Source organism: Trachinotus anak, unplaced genomic scaffold (genome assembly GCF_046630095.1).
Source record: "Trachinotus anak isolate AG129_WGS33_773 ecotype Australia unplaced genomic scaffold, CSIRO_AGI_Tana_v1 ptg000025l, whole genome shotgun sequence".
Classification (NCBI taxonomy): domain Eukaryota; kingdom Metazoa; phylum Chordata; class Actinopteri; order Carangiformes; family Carangidae; genus Trachinotus; species Trachinotus anak.
In genome coordinates this window covers 6082941-6104523 of record NW_027273876.1, presented here as the reverse complement: position 1 = coordinate 6104523, position 21583 = coordinate 6082941, and the positions used below count along the sequence as shown (strand labels likewise).

Sequence of the window (21583 nt, the reverse complement as noted above, 5' to 3'; positions counted from 1 at the left end):
GTAACAGTTTCCGAAAACATGTATTATCAGGAGACATTCTGTCTCCTGGAGATACTGCACACTGGGTGCTATTATTACTCATTTGCTCGCTGGCGCTGCTAGGTGTAAGTAGATAGCTTCAGTGCAAAGAAGTCTGGCACAACTGCAGAATCAAGTCTATGGTACTAACAGTATTAAGTTTAAACTATAATGTACAAGTGAACGTTCAAATAGAGGCAACAGCAAGGATCACTTTTATGATGCAAACCAACCGTGGAAAAAGTCATTTTCATTGTCGTCAGTAGAGCCCGGTATTGAATCCCAATATGTTTTGGAACCAACTGAAATTTGTATTTTCTGATGAGTGTTGGAAAAATGCCAAACACGGAAAGCGACTTCCACCTCTCTGGTGTTTGTACGCTCAGCATGAAGCTACAGCCAGAAAGTGATTAACTTATCTTAGCATAAAGACTCAAACCACAGAGAAACAGCTAGCATGGCTCTGTATAAAGTTGCAAAACAATCTGCAAATCTGTCCGCTGATTTTTACATTTAGCAAATAACTTCCCCAAAATGTCGAACATTTGGAAAAAAGGGTTTACTGAGACTGTATCAGCACTGGTATCCAAATATTTCCAGTGAAACCCAACTATACTCATCATTTGGTTTCTGTTTTGTCTATTTGTGTTAGTGCAGAAGTAATTAATTGACACAATTACTAATCAGTTCACTGTTTCAGTAATTTATCTTTATTTATTTATTTATGTGATAAAAAGATTCAAAGATTCACTGGTTCCACTTTGTGAAATGTTTTTAAGCTTCTGAAGTTTTGGTTTTGAGAAAATTACAACTTTAAAAACTGATAGTAGATAATAGCTTCACTTAATCTTGATTTACTTTTACTTTAATTGAAATCGTGCATCAAGAATCTAGTGCTAAAGCAGTAATGGCAGAAAGTAAATCAACAACAATTTTGATGACTGAACTTAAAGTCAGACGAAACAATTCAATCTTGTTACTTGCATTTTCATAATTTTATGACATTTTAAAGAGTAAACAATTAATTGGTTGAAATTTAGTTAGTTGCAGCCCTTATCTGTTTGTGTAAAAGTCATTGGTCTCAAGGAAGCAGAGTTACCTAAGGACAGACAGGAGGAGGAGGGGGAGGTGTGTTGGTGGTGGGAGGTTTACATCAGCCCTGCTGTAGTAAGAGTTGGAACCATTACTGTAGCTGTGAAAATGGGCTCATGGGGTAGAAAGAGCTGGAAGCTGCACTGTTTACATTTCAGCTCAGAGTTTTAAAGCTCATATAATGACGCCAGATCAAATTGAATCTGTAAAACCTTATTAACGTCTTGCTACTGGGTCTGCACAGTTTGTATTTTGAGCCATGAGATTATACAACAAAACATTAATCTAGTTTGGCACCAATCCTGGATTTCTGATGCCTCTCTCTCTTCCTCTAGCCAGCCTGGGCTTGGTAAAAGCCTGGCTGTGTAACCTTTATCTGAATGTGGCTAGTGTTCAGTGCCATAACACAAGCTGCGGGCTTCCTATCAGTTCTACTGTAGCCAACATCAACACTGTCTTTCCTCACTGGGCCCACAGAGGAGCAAGATCCAGCTTATCAGAGCCAGCCAATGTTCTCTGAGGAGAAAGTGAAGGAGGTCCGCGGCGATAGCCTACATTTACACATGGCAGCACGTCACCTTGACGCGAGGGCTGTTTGTTATTTTGAATTAGCTCTGCACAGTCCTGAAAGGAAGGCCACACTGTGTCACCTATAAAACTTGTACTGTACTAAATGTGCACTCATTTGATGATTGCCCTGCATGATACAGCTTGTCTGTGTCATACAGTGTGCATTCAGTGCTGAAACTAGATAACTGTGTCGCAAGGGCTGCTGTTGATAGTGTATTAGTGTCTTTTTTAGGGTGGATACTGTAGTTACAAGCTGGGGCAGCATGGCTGGTTGTTTAGGGCCCTGGGGCTGGTATGTTTGTATGTTTCTGTTGGAAACTGAAGTGCTGGTGGATGTGACGATGAGCGTGAATGTGTTTTCTATACGTCTTAGCCCTGTGGTACTGTTGACTGTACCTGACCTCTTGGCTAATCCATGCTGGGGGAGGCTGCAGACCAGAAAATAGATGAATAGATGTCTGATGGTCTAAAAGCCTAAGAAAACTACACACAGAGGATCAAAAACTCTGCTTGTTGTGCTTTAAATTCAGGAGTCATCAATGTTTGTCCACGTAAAATAAGTAGCACATTTAGAATTAAACATACAGGAACCAAATAATAAATTAAAATACTCTTGCTTTGTTTGTAAGAAAGTTTTATTTCTATCAAATGGTTATAGATGTATGCTACATAAACAATTTCATTATTAAGTTTATGGATTGAAACATTATACAATAATGTGTTAACAATAGCTTAAGCAAGGTTAGGAAAGTTTTGATTAAGGGGAAGCTAAACACAATAGCTCAGATAAGCCAGTATTAGTCATGCTGCTGAGACCTACAAACACAGTAATCTGACTTTCTATTTGTTTTTCTATTATATTCATGTTCTGAACAAACATTCAGAATATTCTATGAAGTGATAACATTGAATATGTAAAGATGTCATTGATTTAAAACGATCTTCCTATCATAATAATGAAAGAATTAGGAAAATGCATCAATCACTAATGCAAAGCTTCTCAATTGGTGTTACATGTAACTCTGCCAGACACAAACTGGGAACACTGTGTGGAAAAAACTGATTAGAAACTGGTTTTCCATCTGCCAGATGTCATAACTGAGCTGTTCTGCTTTTGCGCACACAAGTGTGCCATTGGCAAAGGCACTCTCTCTGCTGAGTCACTGCTTTTATTCTTTTATTGGGTTCCCTCTGTAGATCAATTCTTCATGTGAGACATTTCAGTAAGTAGTCCAGGTTTCTTTACAGTTTTCCAGCTTCCAGTAATAGTTTTCTGGTGCCCCATATTTTATACAATCACTGCAATCTGCGTCATGTTTTCTCAGATGGAGCTCAATGGAAAGCTGGTTTCTTGTCATTGAGGTTATCCTCTGAGATCCTTTCAAAATGACATCAGTATCCATCCCTCTGGAAGGTTTTCAGTGTTTACGGTAATCGGGTTGGCTCTCTGTCTTTTAAAGGAGCACTGATATATTCCCTTTTTCTCTCATCTTCCCTTTCTACTCTTTGAATGTGTGTTTAAATCCTGGATGCTCATACTACTTTCAGATTTTAATCCTTAGCCAGATTAGCTCCTAACCCTCTATCACACTGTTTGAGATGGTTATAATGGTCAATCTGTGTCAGACAGAAAGATTTAAACTGGTCAGATTGTGTGATTAAAGTCTTTGATTCATTAATTGATTTGGCTACATATTATCAGAAAATATTGACAAATGTCCATCATAATTTTCCAAGTCCAAGTAGACTTCATCAGAGAACTTTTTGTGTCCCACCAACAGTCCAAAACCAAGATATAGAGAGTTGTTGGCATTTTGCTTGATAAATAACTTAAATGATTAATTAATTATCTAAATTGTTCATCATTTTATTCACTGTAATTTGACTTTTTTCTTTGTCTTGTAGTCGCATAATTGTTGCAGCACTACCATGAACAAGGATTTCTCTGTGGCTCTCTCATGACTGTCAATGTTTATCTGGGACAAAAAAAATCTGAGTGTATAGCAGCCTTTAGAAGAAATAGTTTGGAAAAAAGTCTTCTCTCCTCTGTGTTTTTGGTATTGACAGTGTGTGACTGTGCAGCCGTTCCTTTAGGGGAAAAACATGTGGTCACCCTGCAGCTTGGGCCCTGCAGAGGCCCGAGTCCTGCTTCCTAAACAAACCAAAGACCTCAAGTTTTAATAGCTGTTGCTGCTCTGAGGCCATAGTTGGTAAGGGAAAGGACTGCTCCACGGGGTAACCTCTGGTCACGTCTGAACTGACCATGTGTGTTGGAGCGTGCAGGACGGAGGCGTCAGGAGTGTAAAGTGCTCTAAGTTGCCTTGTGAGTCCTGGCATGAATCAGCCATTGGTGTACACTAATGGCTCTACCTGTTTTGGGTCCGGCACCTTGCAATACCCATCAACAAACACTATAATGTGTTTTCTCAGTCAACAGAAAACATTAATTTGTGTTCTCCCCAGACTTGAACTGTACTGTCTCAGTTCGCATTTATCTTGAAGCTCTGTGGGTTTCTAAAGTGGGCTCTCAAGCTATCGGTCATTTTGACTCTTTATTGGACACAGCTGAGCAGAGAGTCGAGGATTCATAAATCCTTCATGTTGTTGCCTTCCTGTGACGAGGGCAGCACTCACATACCATCACTTCGTAAACTATATCCGGTCCTGGTTGCCAGTGGCACTTGATAGCACATCCTTGTTTGTGAGTGTAACACTATGCTCCCCCCTCATGTATCCAGAGGTAGAGTAAACTAGCTACCAATCATACATTTTCAACATGTAACACGTGCTTCATATTTCAGTTTGTCAGGCTAGTACAAAAACATCCATCCAAAAAAAAAAAGATCTTTATTTGATGACACAATGTTGCAATTCTTTCGAGGTATTTGGATTTTAAAACGATATTTGAGGATTTCTAGCAGCTTTAACTTCACAAAAAGTTATATTAAAAAAGACAAAGCTGCATCGAGATGAAAGCACCTTCCCTGCTCGCTGGCTGTTGCTGAGCCTCAGGTCATAACAACTTCAAAAGGCTTTGCTTGAACGCCCTTGTGGTCAGATCTCTGTCAAATAATAGTTCCCGGCAAAGCTTAGTGTTACAGTATTGTCCTGTTTGGAGTACCAGATGTGTGGAGACTCTTGCATCAGGATGTTTTCATCCTTACAAGACTGTACTTGAATGACCTTCAAATACTTCCTGTGATTGTCTAGAAGAGAGACTCCCAACGTGGGGCTCACAAGATGAAATTATAATCAAGCTAGGAAAAATATTATTTTGGAGCCACTTTCTTGTAGAGCACCATTCAGGAAGTGTATTTTAAATGGTAACTAATTGCTTCATTAATGATCAATCATTTACAAATACTTTGCTGATTTTTTATGACCCATGCATAAGACCACCTTGTGGGTTGCCAGAGTTTGAAAAAATCCCTTTTAGATGCTGTTTATTCGGCTCCAGCATGATATTTGATTTGTCTTCATCAGGAAAACTGAATTCAGTTTGTTAACCACTACAATTTACAACTGCACACTCAATTGATTGATGTAAAAACTCTTTTGTGTGTAATGACTTACCAACATTTGTTACTGCACATTTGATGAAGAAAGTGAGAAACCCAAGAACATTTACTGATGGATTACCAACATGTGTAACGGCATTATTTCAAATAGAGAGTGAGAGTTTGTTCACAACCTGGGAACCCAAATGTTGTTTGTATTAATGGCTTATAACTGATAAAGCATGAGTTAATAATTTATTAACCCATAATAAAGCCATTACTTATAACTTATAAACTTCTTTAAAAAGTTCATTTTGTCCTCTACATAAAATTGGGTTTAGTTTTCAGACTTCCTCCTTTGTGCTTTTAGGAATAGTGGGGAGATGTTTGTCATTGGGCTTGTAGAAGACTCTTGAATTTAAAGTTTGGAAACCACTGACCTAGAGACTTCCACTCTCCTTCTCATGTTTGATAAAATCCACCTATGTATCACCTGAGTAGACTTTAACAAACCATAAAAGCAAGTATGTGTAAATACTGTTTGGCCCACTTCTTTCAAACTGTTACTGTAAAAAACTGGTGCCAGAAGGAATCCGCCCACAGGACATACCTTTAAAACTGTCAGATATGTATTGTTATGAACTTGTAGAGGCCTGTAGTCTGTCAACGGTAGCCTGCATGAGAAATACTGTACAGGTTTTAAGATAATTAGGGTTGAGGTAATTCTTGGAAGCAGATTGGATTTGGGGTTCCAACTACTGATGGTACTGATTAGAAGAAATTTTAGTGCTTCCAGGCTGCTATTACAAATGTCAGAGGTAAGTGGTAAGCAGCTGGCACATTACAGCATTTTCTATTCTGTGTACAGATCACAAAAATGAATTGCTGTTGCAACCCCCAGAGTGGCTTGTTCTTAGGAGGTCAGTGACATAATTCAAAGTCACACAGTAGCAAATAAACCATTCTTGTTTTATTATTCAATAAATGTGACCCCAAAAAGTACAAAAGCAAAGTACCAACAAAAATGATGACGTGAATTCTTGCACTATAAAATATTTACAGTCAAATATTTAGTTTAGTTTAATCAGGTTTAAGAGCCCACAGGTTTTGCCTCTGCCCTTTTATGACAGCGGAAGACGTAGCTGTGACGGAACATGAGAATCTGTTATGTCCGCTGTGCCGGTGGTACCTTACACACAATTTAAAATAATGTCCAGTAATATCCCTCAGTGTGCAGGAAGAGCTAAATATATATTTGTTTATTTATGGAAGTGCAAGAATCTCATGTGACACATCACTTGTTTATTGAATTCTCACACCGCGGCTCCATTAAATAGGCTTTTCACATCAGTTGCAGCAGGTTGCTAGTAAGCAGCGGTGAACACAACCAGGTAAAATCCAGTTTTTCAGCTCCACAAAAAATGTTGCTCTTTGTTAGATTTAATGCTTCAAATTGCTGCTGTTTATGAGATTGTTTGTCAGCCTGATATAGATATCGTAATCTTGTTTAAACACTGGTCATCATAGAAAGTATGTCATCATACTTGTGTGTGATTGCATTAGCAAAGTTAGATTGTATGACCCATAACTAAGCTCTTTCCACCTCTTTGCTGTTTCTCCAAGTCATCTTGTTGACCCAGCTTCTTTCTGTATTTTTGAGGACAAAACTCTCACAGGCTGTGTCCTCCAGGCGTCTTGTGATCTTTCCGTGGTTCGCTGAAGAGGACAAAGTGTTTGTTCCACTCACACTCCTCTCTTCAAATGCCATTACACTGAGAGCGCTGCTAATATACTCTCCTCTCCAGCATTTCACAAGCTTCCTTCCCTTGCAGGGTTATTTAACCTGAATGAAGCAGGAATGTCCTCTTATCTCTGTTTTACTCTGACCTGAGATGGCTCAGAGGTCACAGGAGCCACAGGTCAAGACTGGCCCTCAAACTGTTGCACACACACCATCCAAGTTGAGAGCTAAAACCACAAAAGCGGCACTGATTATAAATTACTGATAAATTACTGTGTGTGACCATCTTACATGTTGCCAATTCACCTTGAAGCACAGGGCTTATAGGTGAGAGGGAACGAGGGGAATGAAGCAAGGAAAAGCCACCAGTTACTGTAATTGCACAACACAATGCTCAGCTTGAAAGGCAAGAGGATTATTTAAAAAGAGACTTTTAAAGGAGTGTGCTATAAGTGCAGAGCAGTTTATAGAAGATGAGGTTTCAGTGAGTAACTAAAAGCAAACAGCAGAGAGGTTAAGTGATGTCAGGAATAACAAAGTAAACAGACTAAAGATACAAGATCTCCCAGCTCTTGAACAAATCGGTCTTAGTCTCTCAAACGAGGTGGTGCAATACTTTCTGTACAGTTCAGAGGACAGCCTTGTACTTGTGCAGAGGTAGACCAGCCAATCTACCAGACCAGTATCTTGGCTGATATATATCACTATCAGTCTGAATATCAGCCAATAGCAGGACAAATATGCTAAACTAGGTTTGTGCCACCTTTTACATTTACGTTTGTCCGCAAAGAAGCTGTAAATGTGCTGCACGTGAATTTAGGCCACAGTTAAAAAAAACAAGAAAGCTAAAAAAGTAATTTACATTATGTGTTTATAGTTGAGAAAACTCCCAAAAATATAATCTGATATATCATTATTTGATTTTTCCAAACTCGCAAATATCAGTATCTGCCTCAAAAATCCGGCACAGGTTGGTCTATGAAATCTGTTCATCTAAAACAAACATCTACCCCCATTTGGGCAAAGACGTGCTTGACAGTCCACTTTTCACTATTGAGACACAAGAGAGATACTACATCTAGGTCTCTTTAACTTGCGCAGGTAATTAGTCGGGCGCCACAGGTTAGGTCAGGTTCTCAGAGTGAGAGCAGCAGTCAGAGGCTGGTTTTGAGTCCTCAATCCTTATGAGATTAATGGCTAACCTCCCTCTGCCCGCTCCATTTACAGAACATGTCAGGTTTTCCTTGGAAGGAGTACACTGGCACCTCAGTTCTCACCGGCAAACATCTAAATGCAACACTGTACCAGTGTGAGTGCCTACGTGCATGTTTATACGAAGCGTGTGTCAGTCAAGGCGAGTATGTCAGTCTTAGAGGTGTGAGGTCAGACGTTTTGTTTTTTTTTTTTTCCCATGTTGCCTTTGACCTCAATCCCAGATCTTGGCGAGTCTGTCGTCACCACTGATGGACAGTGGTTTGGTAATGCTGAAGCTGCGCAGGTTCTCTCCTGCATACTCTCAGTGAACTCTGGTCTTTATCTGCAGGGCCGCTTCACTGTCAGCAAATCGAGCACATGAGTTATGTCCTGTTAACAGCACTTTAAATAATAAGTTAATGACAGGAAGAAGAGGGAAGCTTTACCTGCTCCCTAAACTCCTAAAAGGGTTCAAACAGAGGTCAAGGTAGATGGGAAAGTATGCCATCTTAAATTGATAATTTCTGTAATTGCACAGAAAGTTATGGCTCACCCAGCTACTATTAAGGCCTGCAACAGCATTAATTCCCCCATTATTTTGTCAGTTGATTGAATAATTGTTTAGTCTCTACAAAGTAAGAAAATTGTAAAAAATATCTATCACAATCTCCCGGAGCCCAGTTGTTTGAACGCCACAAGACGAGACAAACCAACACTTTGTTTGTTTTGGTCATTTCATGGTCTTTGTTGACAATAAGTGAAATATGGAATAAAACCAGCCTCATCCTTTTAATAAATAATCAAATATCAATACATTGATAGGGATGGGAATTGATAAGATTATATTGATACCTGAATACCTGATATCTATTATCAGTTCTGTTTATCAGTCCGATTCTTTATCAATTCCCTTGATTCAAATGTATGTGTAGAAAAAAAAAAGTAGGCCTCCACAGGTTTTCAGCATCAGTGCACCTGTTTTATTATCTCCGGGTCTGAACACAGTGTAAAAACAGAGCAGGAAAAAGCTGTGCATGTACAAAAAGCTCCACAGTTTAGCTGCTGTTCAATGAAAAAAAAATCTGCTAAGCCTGCCTGCCTGGCACTATTGTTATTATATAGTCTACCTTAGTGACGGGCGTGCGTAGAGCGTTAAATACATGGCATTCCTGAGAAAGAACTTTCAGCATATTGCAGATGTTTCCACCCTTACTTGAAATTACTGTTTTATAAAGTCACACTGTTGTCATCCTTTTCTGGAAACGAAGCCACATTTTGGGCCATTTGTTCCTCTCAACTATGACCGCCTCCAGGTTTCCAGCAGCGTAGATGCATGAGTTTGACGTCAGTGTTTTACAATACACCGTCAACCAACCGTCAGAAAAACACGCAGTATCCATAAAAGGAATTGATAAGCTCGAGGGCATATGAGTCTGGTGGTTTGGGCAACTTGGAACTGCTTCTCGACTCCCATCCCCTGTTCCTGAGTAACTGTCTGTCTGTTGACTAATCCATCCATCATCAGCTCTACGCTTAACATCATTTTCAGTGCAGATCTAAGTGTTCAAGACAAAAATATGAAAAACTGCAGTGGAAAAGCTGCTTCTAACCCTTAACACACATCCCTCCAGGCTATAAGTAGTATGACTGAATCCATTTTTGCACTTGCCCTACTTTTCTCTCTGTAGTTAGTTGAGATTCCTACAGAAACCACAGCCCGTCCACACACTGAGTGGACGTTCCCAAATCCTGGCTGCACCTATGGCATCTATCTGAGTGTAACATCAGAGCAGTGCAAGCTGTTCATTCCCGTATTAAGCCACGGCGTACAGCACCTGGTTTGGGGTAAATGTTGGCTGACACTTCGTGTCCATGTCCTGGTTGTCATAATAGGGGCGCTGACAGGGACTTCTTAATACCAGTGGCCCCTCTACCATCAACACTGCTTATGTAAGTCCACTTACATGGCACCAAGCCCAAGTATTTCCGACCCTGGCTATAGCAGACCCCCAAGTCAACACACACACACACACCTCCCAGATGCTAAGAATAAATGATCCAGCTGGAAGAGAAGACATTATAAAAGCCAAAGCTGATTCACACACTTCTGAATCTGTGCTGTTTTTATGGATATACCCACTTGTCTTTTCAAAACACAGATGGTTTGTTTTTGTGGCTTCCCCCCTGCATCGCTTTCTCCAGTGTTATGCAATGTTTTTTGGCCTCCTTAGTCAAAGAAGGCAGGCAGCGAGAGAGAGGTGGGGGCAGATAGATGTAGTCAAATATCCCATGGAAAAGTTAGATAAAAACCTTTCTCAGCTGTCAACAGACGATCCCTCCAGAGGAAATGCCAGAGGCCCCTGACTAAAGATAGATATCATTATCTCTAATTGAAGCAGTGTATAAGAATCAGTAATAATGAAAGGAATAATCACGGTGATTAGACTTTTCTCTGGTTAATTGGTGGCTGTTATGATGTGTGAACAGTCTTAGTCAAGCTTAAGCGTTACTGCATGGCTGCCTTTTATTTCTGCTGTTAGCCAGAGCTTAAGTGTGTGTGTGTCCGCTGGGAGGAGGCGTTGTTATGTTACCCTGAAATTAGCCAGTAACAGTGCAGTCAGATCACAGCCCGTACTTGTGCTTTTGTTGTCTCCATCTGTGCTTAATTTTCCACGACTCATTAGACTTTTAAAATGTTTTAAAGTTTGGTGTTTTGATGAGTCACATGAAATAATCTGTCCAGTTTGTTCAGCGGCTCACGTATCATGAACCGTGTCGTTCAGACCGGCCGCGGCAGGATTTTTTGCCCCTTCCAAGAAGGCCTGCATTTAGCATTTTGACATTTTGCAATCATGCCATCATCCAGCGTGCCAAGCGGTAGTAAATCCTGTGGTTTTGGAAGCGGCAGGTTCTCCAAGAGCCTCGGCCGCGTGCCACAGCTAATGTGTGTGTTACCACAGCCGTCATTTCTCTGTGCAAGCGATTATCCACAGGAGACAAAGCTTGTACGCGGGGGTCTGATGTTATCACACTTAGATACATAAATAACCAGATGCACATCAACCCATAAACCCACTGACTCACTCACTCACCCTCGCTCACACACACACACACACACACACACAAAAACTTCCATCCACGCCATGGTTTGTGTCACATTGTGTGCGTTTCCTTTTTTTTTTCAGAACACAGTGATCTATTGCAGCTGTAAACCTCAGCATCCACGTCTATAATTTGCGCCATAAAGCTCAATTGAGTCTATCCAGCACAAATTAAATTGCAGACTGACTCAGAGAATGTATGTATATTTGTATGATCCCATAGCCTTGTGTTTTAATTGTCACTACTTTTTTTTTTTTTGCAAACCACTCAGCATGTCTGACAGAAGTCTTACATATGAGGAATAAGCTGCAGCCTGTGTTCACATCATAAACTGATCACTATCTACAGCTGGGTCAGAAGTCACCTCTGTGTCTTGCTTTTGAGCTCGGGGCCTCATGTTTGACTTGCTGGTGTAATATGACAGTTTGACAGGTGACTGACGCAGGTAAAAGGGGCCTTGTCGTTGTGTGACTTCAGGCAGCGCAGGTCCTCAGACAGTCTGCCTCCTGTGTTGATGCGGCAGCACTAACAGCAGCAGCACCTCCTCACTTACTGGGGGAAAAAAAGCAGAAAGGAAGGAGAAGGGGTAGCGGTCAAGTTGATTGTAAGCATAAACATATGCAGAGCTTTTTTCCCAGAAATCTGCCTCAATGCAGGATTCATGGGCCCAAAGTCTCCCAGGAGTTTTCCACCAACCACCCACCACAGACCGAGCTACTCCAGCAGCAGTAAAATTGGGCCATTCATCCTAAAGGAAGCACAAAAATGTCTTTGTTCATCCAGCGTGATTGCAGTGTTTGGTTCAGTTTTACGTGGATTTTGGAAACCTCCTCCTTAAATCTGTAAAGTCAGAGCTCTCCTTATTGGAAAATGAATGTGATTATGTAACCGGGGGGTCACCCAGATGGATGAACCTGCGGTTTCCAGTCCCGCAGCAAGCTCATTAGCTAAAGTAACAGTGATTTATCAAATCAGCCCCGTGTATTTGTATGTTACGTTTATTGCTACTTGCTTACGTAACCACACACAACCATGACAAGACCGGAGCACGTGTGCGTTGAACCTTCAGAGCTCATGCATTTAGAATCTATTCTGGAGCTTTTGATTCTGTCACATGATATAATTTTATGGCTTCTTTTTTTTTTTAATGGCAGCACATAGCGTGTTTGCACATGTAAGCATTATATTCTTGTTTGGGTAGCTCAAAACAAACCAAAGCACCCACCCACCCAATAAGAAATTTAACTCAAGTTGTTCTGACTCATTTCCCCCCAGTGATCAAAGTAAAGTCTTATGTTATATCAGTGGCTTCGAGATGTTTAGGAATCGAACAGCAGCACACACATGATCAGAAACCCTGATACTTAACATGTTATTTCCTCCCTGCAGACCCGCAAGCTGACCAAGGCAGAGCGACAGCGTTTCAGCGAGGAGGTGGAGATGCTGAAGGGGCTGCAGCACCCGAACATCGTCCGCTTCCATGACTCTTGGAAGTCGACAGTGAAGGGCCACAAGTGCATCATCCTGGTGACTGAGCTCATGACGTCAGGCACGCTCAAAACGTGAGTCTGTGAATCCAGCCTCCGCTCTAAACTGCAGTCCTTCAAGTTATCCACGCTTAAAAGTGGTGTATTCCTTTTGTAAGACGGTGCCACATTTCTCAAATGGCGGATATCCTCTTTCCAAATAATACTTGTCTTGTCTTCTGTACAAACAGATCATTTGTGTTATGTTTGACAGCCTGTCTTTTACTTTAAAGCTGTGATAAAGGTGCAGAATAAGGATCCAATGGATCTAATGTTCTGGGAGCAAATTCAGGAAACTAGCTCACTTTAAAACTTCCTCTTGGATGTCAAAATAAGAGATGAATTATTCTGCGACACCAAAAGAGCTTCCTCCTCTTGCTGTATTTTGCTATGTTTAGACTGGCGTGTTTAGTCTTATCCTCCTTTGTTTTAGGTACTTGAAGAGGTTCAAGGAGATGAAGCTGAAGCTGCTGCAGCGCTGGAGCCGTCAAATCCTCAAGGGGCTTCACTTTCTGCACACACGCACCCCTCCCATCATCCACCGGGACCTCAAGTGTGACAACATCTTCATCACCGGCCCCACCGGCTCTGTCAAGATAGGAGATCTGGGGCTGGCCACTCTCAAAAGTGCCTCTTTTGCTAAAAGTGTCATTGGTAAGTGCAAATTTGGTCTGCGTGTGAGTGTTTACCGTGCAAAGATAATTAACACAGATTTCACTGTCCACTGATATCTAAAAGAAGTGGTGTCTAGAACATAAATATGCTTAAGTCCAACAGTTTACAGTTTTCTAAAACTTGACTGGAAATGGGCCAAAGCATGCCAAATGCCACCAGTCGTGAAATGTTGGGGCTTTGCAATGAAATGGAGCCTTTGTTTAAACTTTAAGGCTTCTTCTTTTGCTTAAGAACCTTCCTGATTCTCTGGTTTGTATCTTTTCTTCTTTTCCAAGAAGCCATGGATGCCTCTGTTTAAATCCCTGCCTGCATTTTTAAATACAGCATCAATTACTCAAATGGCTTTTAATGTCAGTGGGAACCTGCCCTTCCCATCAGATACACACAGGGAGCGGCAGTCATCGGAGGCAATATTAAGACTTGTTGATACTTGATTCTCGTTGAAAGTGATTTTCAAACATATATTAAGTTGGTATTTACCTTACAAACCACATGGAAGACAAGGAAAAAGCTCTACATTTGGATAAACTCCTTCTCTTTATTCTTGCTGTGGCAGTTTACTTGAAATTTATTTTGAAATTTTGCACATAAACACACTATCGGAAAGAATGCTGCTGTATCTATAACGTTATAATTGACGCAGTTTTGGTTTTGTATAATTGTTACTGGACGATATCTTGTTATGTAGCTGTTCTATATTGTACTGTACTGTACATATTCTGTACTATACTCAATATTTTTACATGAACAAGCTTAATCAAATGTGTCATAGTGAAAAAAAAACTGAGAAATACAACAGACGTTTTAGCGTCTTTCAGCTCATTGTTTAGTTTCATTTACTCAAGCTTTACTGTTTCTTATTGCATCTGTAGGGAGTTAAAAAACAACTCCAAATTATGTTGCTGTGTTGGATGTGTAAATAGACAACTGTTCACTAACAACCTCACAATATCATCTTTATGAAGTGACAATATGTCAGTGAAGTGAGGATGCTCTTTTGAAAAAGATAAGTCTGAGCTATCAGTACGTATATTACATGTTCATATCGCAGTAACTTTTCATAACACAAGAGGGAACGTTCTTCATAGTGCTAGAATGGGTGGAACAGTCAACTTCATGTGTTAGTTCAATAAAGATTTAGTTGAAGTGAGTGTAAACAGGAGATTTTCATTGATTGAGTCGTAATGATGGAATAAGTGTTGACTTTTACCGCTGCCCTCTGAACCCTGACAGGAACGCCAGAGTTCATGGCCCCAGAGATGTACGAGGAGAAGTACGACGAAGCGGTGGACGTCTACGCCTTTGGAATGTGCATCCTGGAGATGGCCACCTCCGAGTACCCGTACTCTGAGTGCCAAAACGCCGCCCAGATCTACCGCAAAGTCACCAGCGTGAGTAAAAGGAGAAGGACCTGCTCGTTTGTTTTAACCTGTATTTAATGTAATTGTCCACATGTGTTGGCTTTTTCCCATGTGCACATTAGAATTAGACAGAGAGGAACCAGGATTTCTTGTGTGTATGTCTGGATATCCTACATCCTTGGAAATAAGTGGGGCCCACGTGGAATGAAAGCCTCGTTTTGTCTATTAAAGGCTCAGAATTGACCATTACAAGCTCAGGGAGCAGAACCATACCATGATCTGACTGTTTTTACTGCTTTCAGCCCACGATCATGACGCAGGATCGTGCATATGTTTGACTGACTGATTGCCAGTGTCTTTACCAGTTCAAAGATTTAGTCTAACTGGTTCTGGCTATCATCGTATTCACTGGGATATTCTCTTCTCCATGAAATGCTGTTTGAATTGAAAACTAAAGTGACCTATAAGCGCTGACATTTGCAGAATTTCTATCTAAACTCTTTGTTAAGACTTGCAGAAAAAAATTTATTTTAAGAGACAACAGATGTGTTGGGAAATGAAATCCATTCTTGCATGGTAAGATAACTGTCTAAAGATGAAGAGGGCTTGAATCCCAGCCCAGAAATCACTTGCAGAACATAAACTGATGTTGGATTCAGGCCGTATCAGAGAATTTATACAGAAAAAGACACGTGGGACTTCTCAGGAAAAAAGTCCAAAGGCACATCAGTGAGTTTTTTTAAGAGCATAGCATTACAGAAGCTGGTTTAGGCTGCCGTATTTCAGGCTGCTCTCAGGATGCCAAGTACAGTGATGATGCCATGGTGGGCAAGAGCAGGCGACAGTAGAATTATATGTTTTGGAAATTGTGTCTCACTCCCCGCTCCACAAAGACGGCAGTTTCTTTCTTGCATGTCACATATGCAAAGCAAACACAGTCTGACGGAGGCTGGAAAGTGAGAAAGCGACGATGCCAACAAGCCAGAGTGGGTCTGGCTCCTCCACAAACAACACAATATAATAATGGTCCATGTGCAGACGGAGAGGCCGCGCAAAAAAGATTCAATAAAAACCATATTAACTGTGTAGCCTTTCACAATTTGTTTGCTTTACGTTTATGTGCAGCAAAGACAACATGTGTCCATTTATTACTATGGCAGTTACATTGACTACCTACCTATAAACTTTACGTGACTTTGCACTTATATCACTGACTAAGGGGCTGAAGCCTCACATATGAAAGGTGGAACATATACAAATGTTGTCTGGTTCTTGAAACTTGAATGCAGGCTTTTCATACTGATAATATTATATATCTGTCTGCAGGGATTATCCAATATTTGTTTATTTTCATTATCAATTAATCTGCTGTTTATTTTAGTCATCAATCAAATAGAATATAAAGCCCCATTATGGCTCATATTGGCAATAGCTTGTTTTTCCTGATCCACAGTCCAAAACCCAAAGAGTTTCAGATTATTATTATATAAGCTGAAGAAAACCAGCAAATGTTGACATGTTAGCAGGTGAGACCAGTGATTGTCTGGGGGATTTTTGCTTTAAATATTATAATATCAATGTGAACTCACTGTGCACATGGACAGGAAAGGGTGTTCCCCAAACTGTTTCCACAAAGTTGGAAGCACACATTTCTGTATTTTAACATTAACATTTCTCCCTTATTTCCCTTATATGTGCTGGGGTGTCCTCATACTTTTAGCCACAGAGTGATTTTCCCTCTGTGGACTGAAATCTGCATTAAAAAAAACAAAACACATTTTGCTTGTAAGCCATAAGCATACTTTATTTTCATATTTGTGCAGGGCAATTGTTTCGTGATTCACCAAACAAAGTCAATATGGCACCAGCATATTACTCAAGACCTTATCGAGACCTCTGTCATCACAGGAACGGTGCGGAGCCACAAATTAGATTTGGACTTATGGAAAAACTGATTTATTCAGAAGGTGCCTGTGAGGACAATGAAGCAAAGCGCTTGAACAAAGAAAACCTCTGTGCTCTGCCTCACATCTCACATTGTAAGAAAACCAGCATTTTCTAATCGCATTGAGGCTTTTTATGTGCTTCCCAGTTTGTGTTTGCATCAGACTGGGAGTCACATGTAGGAAGCTATAGGGTGATTATTATGTAACACAACAGTAATCATGCTGTGAAGCCAACAACAGAGGCCACACACAGTTGTTGCAGCTCCTTTGTGACATTTAAACAGGAAGCATAAATATCTTGAGAAAATGAATTGTGGTCATAACAAAAAAAAAAAAAAAAAAAAAAAACAGTTCCTGTGTCAGTCTTTAAATGTGATAACAAAATGTGTCGCTCAGCCCTTCACTGGTAGATCTGGTTATTTGGGTGTTTCGAGCAAACATCAGCTAGGGTTGCTTGGCCATCTGGAGGCCAAACATCATTTTGACCTTGGCTCTTTGCTTACTTATCAATGTTTTTACAGGGTTGGGAGCTCTGCTGTGATCTATGTTCATTCTCATGATAGCGTTTTTAAAAAAAAAAAAAAAAAACTCCCTTATGTCTTGAAGTGCCTGAATATTCTCTGTAAGGAGGACAGAGGGCATTGCGGGGTTTTTCCATTTTCATGAACTCTTGCTATTGTTTTCCCTCTGGTGTTGACACGACTGCAGAGCAGAATGTCATGCTGGCTAGTGGCAGATTTCACAAAGCAGTGCGTTAACATGAAGTGCAGGCTGGGAGTGGCTGTTCCTGATTGGCTCCTCTGACAGGAGAACTGTAGGATAACTGCACAAGGAAGAGATCACTGTTGCTGAGCACTTATTCTGCTTAAAGCACCAGTCTGCTCCAGAAATGTGTCAGAAAAGGACCTCAGGTTCTTGCACCATGAAACCCTGCAAATGAAGTGAAACTCACCTGTCTCCCCCGACTGTTCTTACAGGGAATTAAACCCGACAGCTTCTACAAAGTCAAAGTCCCAGAACTGAAGGAGATCATTGAGGGCTGCATTCGTATGAACAAAGATGAAAGGTACAAGTGAAAACATGTAAAACATTTAACAAACAACAATAATAAAATATGTGTATGTATATTTTGTTCATGGAGTGCACTGTTTCCCTTTTTTGTGCAGTAAAGTAACAGGCATTATCTAGTTTCCTTATCACACTGTGCAGATAAAGATTTTTTTCAGCACAGGAAACAAACTTGTAAGGTCAATTTTCACACTTTTAGGAGAAAGTTCTCTTGATTAGCTTCCACAAATAGCTAGTACAGGATAGGGCAAGTACGAACTGCAAGTCTTACACTTGTGTTTTTCAGTTTAAAAGTTATTAAAATGCTCTTATCTCTTATTTGTAGTTGCGCATATCACAACGTCAGCAAAAAGCTCCAAGTCAAAGATAAAAGGATTCTCACTGAGGAAAACACAGAACAATTCAGGCTTTCAGTTTCATAAAGATTAGACTTCCAAAAAAACTCATTTTGCAAAAGCGAGAATCTCACAATAAAGCCAGACTTGTCTTTATATGTTATTCTAATGAAGGGGTCACTAACCACGTCTTCTCTCAGGCTATATTTATTATATTTTTTTCAGTGTTTGTTTCAGTTGTCAGAGAAACATGGTCTAATAGAAAGCATATTTTGCAACTCTCTTTGCATGTTCGCTCAGTGTCTGAAAGTATATCCCCGATTTCCCTCCTTTCCTGCAGGTACACCATTCAGGACCTCCTGGAACACCCCTTCTTCCAGGAGAACAACGGCGTGCACGTGGAGCTGGCCGAGGAGGACGACATGGTGAAGTCGGGCCTGAAGCTGTGGCTGCGCATGGACGACACCAAGAAGCTGCACGGGAAGTACAAGGACAACAACGCCATCGAGTTCCTCTTTGAGCTCTACAAAGACGTGCCTGAGGAGGTGGCTCAGGAGATGGTGAGCCAACACACGGGCACTCGTGGTCCTGAGGTCAACCTTCACTGCTTTACCGGCCCAGTTTGTGGCAGCCATTAGTGAGGAAATTGAATAATTGATTCCAGATCAACAGATAGAGTTGACTTGTGTTCTCTGCATCCTGATATTGATTTATGAGGATAGCTTTTTATAGGTTTTCTGGGGGAAGGTTGACTGAATATATAGAAATGCCGGTAATGTTTTTTACCACAAATAAGCATGAGTTTCCTCCTCACAGAAGAATTGTCTTCATTGGGATGCTTTAAAGAAAGGGAAACTTCATTAGATAGTAGACTCATTTGTATGGGCTCTAATTATTTCCCCTTATACAGCAATGAGATTCAGATTAGACAAGAAGTGTACATTATTACATTATGTGACATTATTCGTGAAAGAAGGATTTCTCTTGGAGGTATCTGTTGACACTTGACCCCAGACAGTGAAAGCAGCCTCACTAATGCACCCCAGCATCGCCGTTGCTTCTTTTATGGTTCTGCTATGACAGCGGAGACGCTGAAATGTGCTACCACCCATAAGGAGAAAGCCTTTCGCCGCATGTGTCAAGGGCACGGCTCAACATTTAATCATCAGCGGTTCGAAATGTGAGAGCGTGTCTCAGGAAGCGGCCGAGGTCACGTCTTTAATAATATAATGGCTCTCTTGCTTGTTACGAAACCGGCCCTTATATCCTCAAGAATCCCACTCCGCAGAGGTCACTTTTAATGAAAATGCAAGCTACAATTCCTTACTTGTTTACCACTTTGTGGTAGTTTTCATCAAGATCAAATTTGTTATCAGCAGGGGACATCTGGTCCGGGCGATCTGCTGTAATCCGACTATGTGTTGAGAGGCAAGCTCAGACTGAGTGTCCCATTCTGCTGGACTGGGTGTCACAAGAGGTTGTGCAAGACGCCATGATCGGCATGAATGCAGTCCGTGTCTGTTGGTTTTACAGAACAAATGCTGTCAGCACAAAAGCCTCTGTCACATCAAAACACTGACCGCTGATGTCACAGCTTGCATGAGCAGGTCATCCAGTGCAAAAGATCTGCGTAAATTGCCTACATATTGCAGCAGCGCACCATGGACCATGACTTATACACTTGTGTATGTTGTGCCCTGACCGTTTTTGTGTGTTATTATACAGGTCGTGCTTGGCTTTGTGTGCGAGGCAGACTTCAAGCTCGTGGCCAAGGCCATACGGGACAGGGTGTCGGCCATCAAGCGGCAGAGGGAGAAGCTGAGGCGGCAGGCAGAGGAGCGGAAGAAGAAGCAAGAGCAAGAGGCCATAGACGAAGAACCCGAGCCTCAGCTCACATCAGTTAAAGTCAGAGATGTTGTTGCAGCAGAGTCCCCCACCCCTGCCCTGACACCTCCGGCCCCCATCTTGTCCCCCGTCACAAGCTCAGCGGACTCCGGTGTCAGCTCTAACTACCCTGCAGAACCAGAGGAGCCCGAGGCAGACCAGCACTTCCACATCCGCCACAACAGCCTGTCCTCCGCTAACTGTGAGCAGCCAATGCCATGAAAATGTTGGAGGCTCTCTCCATGTGTGGTGATTTTCATGTTGTCAGTTCAAGAACAAGGTGTGCAAGCTTTTAGGCCCGTGAAACACTTCTAAAACCAGTTGGATCATGACACGGACTCAACTTTTTAAACACGCCTGACAACAATGTACTACATTTTGAAATCAATGGTGGACAAAAAGTATTTAAATCCTTAACTTGAATAAAACTAGCAATACCTGACTATAAAAATACTCTAATGCTCTTACACAATCTTAAAAAGTAACAGAAGTCAGTGCAGAACGGCCCTTTTAAGAGCATTATATTACAAATATTAAATAATTGGATTATTATTACTGATGCATTCACAAGTAAGCGGCACTTTAATCTTGAAATTGTTCATTAAAATTAGGTGAAGATTATTTTAACTCTTTTATATATTGTTGGATGGTAACAGTGAATTATATTTTATAAGTCAGTCATGTTTTTATCTCAAAAGTAATAAGTAACAGCAAACAGTAATATATTTTCCTTCAAAGTCTAGTGGCATAGAAGTAGAAAGTAGCATAATATTTAAATATTCAAGTCAAGTATAATTACTGCAAAATAGCACTCTTATGTACAATACTTGATCAGACATACTTAGTTATATCCCAGCACTGCTTGAAACCAATTTTCTACTAAAACTTACTGACCCTTTTGTGCTTGTCAAGAACTCGTCAGAGACTCTGGAGACAACTGTTTTTCATAGTCTTCACTGTACAATTGTACAGCACAGAAAGCTGTTCAGATCTCAGAGCACATGAGCGGCGTACGATACCGTGGATAACTAAATTATTCAGTCCCTGTAAGTCTTATGTCATGCTGTTTGTGCGCGTATGCTATTGAATATTTCTCTGTTTTGGTCTAAAACAACAGCCCAGATATTGTTTTTGGAGACTTCTGACTTAGTTTCAATACGTCCAACATCTCCCATGTTTGTCCAGAATCCACTCTGAAGCCCTCTAGGTTTTCTGCGTTAGTGTCATTGTCATTGTTTATGTGCTTGTGTGCGTGGAATGTCTCAGTTTGGGTTCATTAGTTGTGTGTCTGTGTGTGTGTGTGTGTGTGTGTGTGTGGGGGGGGGGGGTATTAGTCCATCAGGCCACACACTTGGTCACATGCTAATGGTTGATGTCCTTTGTTGAAACAGCTGACTGCGAGACGGACGGCTATCAGAGCTCCTCTGGGCTTCATGATCCGCCGGAGGCCGGAAGCTTCAACACGCCCGCGACCCCTCCCACCACACACACCGAGACCTCGCCTGTAAACGGTCTCCCCATCCCAGCCCTCCGCTTCCCCTCGGTGAGTGGCCTCAATAAAGAGCTTGTTAGCA

At 41.1% G+C, this 21583-nt stretch overlaps 1 protein-coding gene across 3 annotated transcripts in view; it reads left to right on the top strand.

Annotated features, from left to right (window-relative positions):
- The window catches only part of wnk4a (WNK lysine deficient protein kinase 4a), a 42686-nt gene that overhangs the window by 5735 nt on the left and 15368 nt on the right, over positions 1-21583 (top strand). For all 3 annotated transcript variants that reach the window (XM_071463141.1, XM_071463142.1, XM_071463140.1), the window contains 7 exons: positions 12604-12776; positions 13174-13394; positions 14649-14806; positions 17700-17788; positions 18466-18685; positions 19851-20211; positions 21401-21552. In XM_071463141.1, coding sequence (XP_071319242.1) covers positions 12604-12776; positions 13174-13394; positions 14649-14806; positions 17700-17788; positions 18466-18685; positions 19851-20211; positions 21401-21552 — 1374 coding nt within the window. The remainder of the gene's footprint in view (positions 1-12603; positions 12777-13173; positions 13395-14648; positions 14807-17699; positions 17789-18465; positions 18686-19850; positions 20212-21400; positions 21553-21583) is intronic.